We start from the raw sequence: 7,809 nt of genomic DNA, 5'->3' as shown, positions 1-7,809 counted from the left end.
TAAGTCTCCTTAATTACTCTTTAATTTATCTTCGCGAAACATTCACGAAGATTGAAACAAACTGAATGATTTAAAGATATTAAATGAGCATCGTTGAACGTGGGTGTATAGAAATTCCAAAAGGAATGCTGGCTCGTCCAGAATTCGAAATTCGAATTTATTCAAATTAGATACTAACGCCCTTGTGAATTATGCAAGGCGATGAGTTTCGATGGATCGGTTAAAAAATCATTTTACGCAATGGCTCGTTCTAAACTTGGCCGCGTCACTAACAACTTTCTCTCTCGAGCTAAACAAACGCGTGATTTTCTATTGACCGCTCTCCGTGATAATGTTCTCTTCTGTCCGTAAGTGGAAAAATCGCAATTACTCTATCCTTTCGGATTAATCTTGTTTTTCACAGTCAACAAGTTGCAAGAGTAAGAGATCTTCCAACACACTGACTAATTATTTTCACCACGAAACAATTTCATCACGTAATCGTACAGTTTATTATTTGTGAATTAATTAAATAGATTTTATAAATTCAACGTAATTTCTTTTAATAATACATCAATGCATTAATTCAAATAAAAAACGTTCGTATAAGTTTATCGAAATGGATAAACGAATGTAAATGAATTTCGATGAAAAAGTACGTGGAACGTATCGCCACGGAAAGTGTACTGTTCACTGTTGAGAAAAAGTCTGGCGATACAGTGGCAAAAAAATGTCCTTCGCTGGAATCGTCTATCCCCACTTGAGACGCTTTGTTGACAATCTTGACACCTGACACGCCACACAATAGCAGAAGAGCTATAACTTGAATATTCAAAATCGTAAAAATTATATTTCATTTACGAAGTTACGATAATCATCCAAGATTGGAAACTAAAATATTTTCGAAACTATTAATTATTTTTATATAATATTAATATATCTATATAATATGTCCAACTCATTCGTGTACGCACAATTATTATATTAACTACTCGAATATAAAATTACATTTATAAATTATTATTACAAATCATAATTACATATTATGAGAAATAAAAAAATTTTTATATTATATCGATATTTAGAATTCTCTGGATTCTATACCTACGCCAGAGATGGATATTAATCTAAAAAAATAATTGATTAAAAATTTCGAATAATTTTAATTACTTATTAAAATACTTGGAATAACATTTATTCCTAGATATTATAATCGAATCCGCTTTTCTCGTTTGTCGTTACAATTATTTTACAAATCATTATTACGAACAATAAATTATCGAAATAACTTTTATAACTAATTTTATTCGTAACTTCAATTATTAAATTTGGCTAATGGCATCGAGATGTAGATGTAGGTCGTTTTGGATGAGTATACGTGACAAATATGACACGGTAGAAAGAAAAATAAAAATACTGTGCCGATTCCTTCCACCGGCAAGCACGGAAATTATATCGTCTTCTAAACAGCGACGAAAGTTCACGCTCGATTCTTCTTTGCGCTGGTACGTGTGAACTGCTCGTAAGGGAGCGTTTAGCGGTTCACTTCCGGTATTGGCTCTCCTATCGACTTCACGGTGAAACGTTTGTGAAAACGAGCTCGGGAGACCTCTTAAGAGATCCCGCGCCGATATTTAAAAGAACACCGAGTAAAAGTAGGCGTGGCAACGATGGATTGTGTCTCTTTCTCCGCCGTGCACAACTTCTCGTGCAAATGTTTGCCAATACTTTGAAATTCCTGTGTACTCTCTGTATTCTCCTCTTTGATTTTCATGCGAGAACACGTAGTTTTCGTTTTCTCTTTTTCCTCATTTTTTTCTTTTTATTTATTTATTTCTTTTCTTCTTACCAACAGATCTAAAACTACACGTTTCCCCACCTTCGAGTCCTGTCCTTTCAAATGTGTTTCAAGATTTATGTTCTTCGCGAGAAGATACAAGACACTCGCGTTGATCACGGAAATTTTTTTTTTTAACTCCGTTCTTCTCGAGTGCGCCGCAAACGTTTGCATCCTCCTCGAGAGCGTCCAATTTTTGTCGTGGAGAATTTGCTTTCGATCCCCCCTCCTTTTTTTTCCTTTTTTAAACGCAAACATCCATTTTGAAAATTCAATATTTCTTCGACGACCGTTATTTACTTTTACTCGCGAAACGCTTTCTTCTCGCAAACTTGCAATTTTTATTCGAGGCTTTACTTTATAATTATGTTGTTTATAACATGTGCGTGTACACGCATTCGCTCTCGAGATTGGCGAGTTGTTTCGAAATGAGAGGGGAGAGAGAGAGAGAGAAAAATGTCTCGTTCGCAAACTGGCTTAAAAGTTTTTTAAAAACCGGAAGAACTTGGAAAACGCCCACTTGTAAGAATTGCCCGCGGTCGGTATAATAATCGGCATAATCGTGAGATTTCAGCGTGGTTGTCGATTATTAAGCGTTGCACAGACCCATGATTCCAACCTTCTGAATGGGTTAACGACATCAAACCCGCCGCTCTTTGTCAAGAGAGACATCGCTTCGTTTTTTACGAGGCGTTGTTTACTATGATTACCATAAAAAAGAACGAGCATCCACTCGAATTACCTCGTGCAGTCTTCATTTCGAGGAGCAATATGAAAGTTTGCAACGCTTGTTAAACACGAGCTTGAAACGAGAATGAAAAGAAAAGGAAAGGAGAGAAAAAAGAAAAACTATATCGATGCCAAATACCAATATTCAAGGTTTTTATATTTCGTGAAAAGAGAATTTGATTCATCGCACCGAGATGCGGCCCAACTTTCACGAATTGCAAATAATCGAAAAATAATTCAAATACCCATTCAAACGAGCTGTTAAAATCATTCAAAGAGAATTCTACGAATTCTTGTCGCGTTTGGAATTAATAAAAGTCGAGGTGAAAAATTGCAGAGCGTAAAAAAAATATATATATACATTGCAGCCATCTCGACACGATTTTCCTAGCAACTTACGTCGTACCAACAAAGGATTACATAATTCCCCGCATTCCTGCCCGACGTACTTCCCTCCCAGTTTCGAGTTTATTTTCAATTCGTTGGGGGAAAGAGTTACGCGATATTCGTATTTGCAGATAAATCAAAACGAAAATCGGAAACGGGCAGATTGGAAGGAAGAATCGAGTTTGAAAATCAGCTGATTTCACGAGTTAGCGGCGAAAGGTTGATCAAAGGTTGCAGGGGAATTTCGTAGCGTGGCATTGGTCGCACTTGTATACCCGTGCATTTCGTGTTGCACGTTCAAGGAATAAATTTGATTGGTGATAAAAGAGAGAGAGAGAGAGAGAAATAGAGGGGAATAAAATTACGATTTTATTAAGCATGAGAAAGCACGTGCATAGTGCACAGTTTGCATATCGTCTAGCAAAGGATGGATTCTCTACTTACCGATAAAAATGCCAATGCGACTCCCCGCCAGTCCATGGCTAAAATAAAAGAGAAAGTCTTTATTAATAACTGGGTCGAACTCCCATGAGTACGATCGACCGTGCAAAAAAAAAACACTTGCGACGAGAAAAAATCGCACGATTATCCACGTCTATCGTTTTTCGATCGATACATTCACTCGATATATATGTATATATATATATATTTCTTCGTGTGTGTATGTGTCTCTTTCCTCCACCTATCTCTACTCTCCCATCCTATCGATTATATCCGTCTTTATCGCGCACCACAATACGATCCGAAAGATCTGTTCTCCGCTCGCGCGTAATAATAATGAAAATTGGGAAAAATTGGAGAACGAGATCGATTTCTTGATCTCGGATAACGCGGCTACTAAGAGGATGGAAAACTCGTGAGGAAACGGGGGGAAATTTGCCTCTCGGCATCTCGGATCAAATTCGAGGCGAGGAGGGAGGGGAAATGGAAATTGGGCTCGGTTTTTTCGAAGGGAGAGAGACAGAGAGAGGAAAACGTTTTCGAGGTGGTTAGTAGAGCCGTGGCGAGAAAGCGACGCGGTGTTTCGCGAAGGTGGCCGAACATAACGCAACGTTCACTTTTTCGAGCAGGAGGAGAGGCCGGTGCACGGAACAGGAACGACCTCGAGCAGCACCGAGCTGGACCACCGTGCTCGAGCGAACCGTGCCCTCCACGCCATTTTCGACTTTCCACCACTTCGTTTCCCTTCCGATTTTCGATTGCACACGAGCTCGCGAGCAGACGAATCGCGGGATTTTATTACGGGCACGCTGGTCGATCGACATCCCGCGAGGTTCTGCCACCTTTTCTTTCCACCTTTTCTAACCGCGGCCAGGAGAGCCAGGCTCGTGCCTCGTGAATCGATGCACTTGGGAGCCCACCAGGGCCGTACGTCTCTCTTGCACCACCTTTCACTTTCTCTTCTCACTGTCGCTTGTAGCAAATTCATTCCCCCTCCCCCCCCTCTCCTCCCCGCTGAATAGGATGGGAAAATTTTCGTTACTTGTATCTGAAGGAAAAAGCAAAAAAAAAAAAAAAATATATATCTTTACAATTTTTTATGAAATAATAAAATTTCTCGTACGAATCGTACGTTTTACGCGCGTAAAAAAAACTTCTTTCGAATTCTTCGCGCTTCATTTTTCCACGCCAATCGCTGGCCTCACTGGACATAGGAGGAGGAAGAGTACGCTGAAACGTGTGCCCACGTAATGGCATACCAGGCGTTGAAGTCACCGGTGACTTCTGTCGCGTAAGACGGCTATATCCGTCTTTCCAGTCATCGATATGTATGCCGTTCGCGTTGCCGTTACGAAAGCTCGAGATTTACGTTTTTAAAACAATAGTTAACGAGAATCTGTTAAACAGTAAAGATAATTTCTTTCCAAAACAAAAAAAAAAAAACTAACATTACTATTACTATAATTATTACTTACTCTCCTCCCTTTTCGGGGAGAGAAGGAACAATTTACACCTCGCTACAATATCTTATTTTCGATGAAACTAATTTACGAATTCGATTTTCACTCAAGGATCTTAATCTATCTTAATCGTCGAATGAACTAAAAAAATCGAGAGGCGAGCGTGGACGATCCTTGGCGATTACATATTTGGTCACCACATTACGCCTGCCTACGAGGATGAAACGGCGTCACGAGCCTTGTACCCGTTTTCGCGTAGTTCCGTTGCATAATGCCGTTTCATTAAACCGACTATGAAGTCCACGTTATACCCATTCAGCCGTTGGCAATGTTCGCCCCCCCCCCCTCCCTTCTCTATTTTCCATGTGCGTGTCTCCGCAAGTGTGTTCGAGAAAGGAAACGATTGCTTCCACGCTGTTCGCCCAGCTGTCACCCACTCTCGCGTTACACCCCTCTGTCCATTTATTTTTTCTTTTTTTCAAATATAAAACCTCCCTTGTACAACAAGAATTATACGATCGGACTTATATACCGGCGTCCAGATCTATCCAGAAGATTGTGGAAGATTTTTTTCAAAGATATAGATTTTTTTGATTTTTAAATATATAGATGTCGTGGGCGACAAAAATTTTGATGATGCGTATGATAAATAATATCGGTTTGAGGATAAATAGATTTCGGATAAGGGAAATGATAAATAAGCAGTGACAAAATCATTGTGAAATGTGCGCGTGCTCGCTTTCGATGACCTTGAGAATGGAGAAGCAAATTTAGAACGAAAATTTATGGTCGGACGTAAATTTATGCGATGACGTAAGTAATGAATTTTTTATCTCGTTCTTTATTTTTTATCCAATCCGTTTTGACAATAGCCGCGTCAAGAACTCGTTCCAGGCGCCTTCTGCGCCCTTGAATGTCCGCCAACGTGGTCTTCGTAATCTGCTTGCAACGAGATATTGCGCCATCTTGGTCAACGGGATTAAAAACGTAAAAGCGATCGTTTAATAAGCTTTAATCTTCGTAATCTACAAGGCTTTAATCTACGAGTTATTACTTCTGATACAATGAATTGGTCGGGCGAATGAAAGCAATAAATCGAGTAAATGTATCATTTTCGTTAATCGTTTCGTATATTATGCTATATTTTTATTTTATAAAAAATTGCAAAGTATATCTTACAAATATTCAAAATTATGAAAGAGAACAAAGAATGTAAGAATAAAACAATTGTGTGCCAAAATATCTCACCTGTCTGATCACCGTTTTCCACCAAAAAATCGTTTAATTATCAAGACGATGTTGAGATATCCGATCTTTTTTTACGATATCGACAAGAACAAAAGTAAATCTTTTTCACTCTTCTTACGAAAGAACGAGTCAAGCGTAAACGAGAAAGGGAAACGATAAATGAAAAGTCAAAAATATCACTTTTCAAGAAGCACCGGAATTCGTTTTCGAAATCACCAGTTCGATCTACCTCGTGGATCCGGCTCGTTCATCATCAACACTTCCGGTAGCACGCGATACTCGTCAGATAGCGTCGAAAACGCGTTCTTGCCGGCCATAAAGTCCATCTCGCGCAGATCGACATCCCCAAAATCTGGATGATACTTCGATAATAATTCTTCTCGATCATTTACGAGACTCTAAAGTCTCTAAGATTCTCGTGGTTGTCGTAAAGATAAAACAATCATCATCGTATTCTTGTGAGGTTAATTTGATTAACGCAACCGATTCCTGTCATTTAAATATTTTTTATCACATAGAGATAAAGTTATTAAATTCTCTCCTCAAATTTACTTTCTGATATTATTGGTTGAACGGATATCTTTAAGAATTCTGATTATTTTATTATCATCGATTCCACGATGTTAATTTTTGTGGAATAGATCGATCTCTTTCGAATAGAACGTTTCCACATTCCTCTAGCCAAGAGGATTATTTTCACGTGTTTTATTATCGCCACTGCACCACACACCTGCCGGCGGTTCGTTACTCTGGAAAGAGGCAGTCGAGCATGGAGAGAGCCGAGGAATAATGAAATCCGTTGCGATCGACGCGAGGCTCGAGACTGCACTGGCTTCGTCTCCTGTACACGCTCCCTGTTACCTCTGTATTCCCCTCGCAGGACGAACTAGCGAAGAGCCGACCAGAGAGCTAAGAGAGAGGGAGAATTGTAGAGAGAAGCAATGATACGCTTATAAAGTGAAGAAACAGAGATAGGTGGTTTTCGTTATGGAAGAAAAGAAGAACGGTAAAATTAATAAATTTGAAAATAATAGAAGAAGGAAATAATGCAGGATATTGCCTTTGAAATTCTTTTTTGTGAGAAAAAAAAGAAGGAACGATGGACTAAAGAAAAATACGAGAGAATATATACAGATGAAACAGAGAAAAAGAACTTGTAGCGATCTACAGAATATTTGAACAATCGACCGATAGAGTGCGGCACTAGAGCGTTTGTCTTTGTTTCTTGATCATTGAATAACAAATTTAACCATTTTATAAATGAAATTTTGGTATAAAAATAACTTGTGTGATGCTTATTTTTTATTATTTAATTGAAATTTCGTTTTTAATATAAAAATATTTTTAATTCTATTTTTATGATATTTTCTTTTCTTCATATTTAAATTTTTAAATCGAATATATATATATATATCCTAAAAAATTCATAATAGACTTTTAAATTTTTTTTCTTCTATTTTTAAGAATTTTTTTAAATTTGGAAAATTACAATACAAAATTAATATTTCTTCGAAATATAATAAAATATTTATTAAAGAAAAAAAATGTTTGCATATATCGAAATGAGAAAGATAGTTTGCGCTTACGTCATCGCCTGGCTTAGATACTGTACCGCGTTCCTTTCAACGGATGTAGAAGAATTTTAAAATTTTTTCAAATTTAAGATACAATATAATATTTTTCTATATGTTATATAATTTTTAATATTATAAGATAATGTATAATAGA

The 7,809-nt window shown here is 37.7% G+C and overlaps 1 protein-coding gene across 1 annotated transcript in view; it reads right to left on the bottom strand.

The window, feature by feature from the left end:
• LOC108001012 (cuticlin-4) overlaps nucleotides 1–7,429 on the bottom strand; it is a 62,623-nt gene extending 55,194 nt beyond the window's left edge. The window contains exons 1-2 of the mRNA XM_017061795.3: nucleotides 6,082–7,429; nucleotides 3,377–3,414 (exon numbers count right to left, since the gene is read on the bottom strand). Coding sequence (XP_016917284.2) covers nucleotides 3,377–3,412 — 36 coding nt within the window. The 5' untranslated portion in view covers nucleotides 3,413–3,414; nucleotides 6,082–7,429. The remainder of the gene's footprint in view (nucleotides 1–3,376; nucleotides 3,415–6,081) is intronic.
• Between the last annotated feature and the right edge of the window lie 380 nt (nucleotides 7,430–7,809).

Source organism: Apis cerana, linkage group LG14 (assembly GCF_029169275.1).
Source record: "Apis cerana isolate GH-2021 linkage group LG14, AcerK_1.0, whole genome shotgun sequence".
In the NCBI taxonomy this organism is placed as follows: Eukaryota; Metazoa; Arthropoda; class Insecta; order Hymenoptera; family Apidae; genus Apis; species Apis cerana.
The sequence above is the reverse complement of the archived record's forward strand: the minus strand, read 5'-3'. Positions and strand labels throughout refer to the sequence as shown.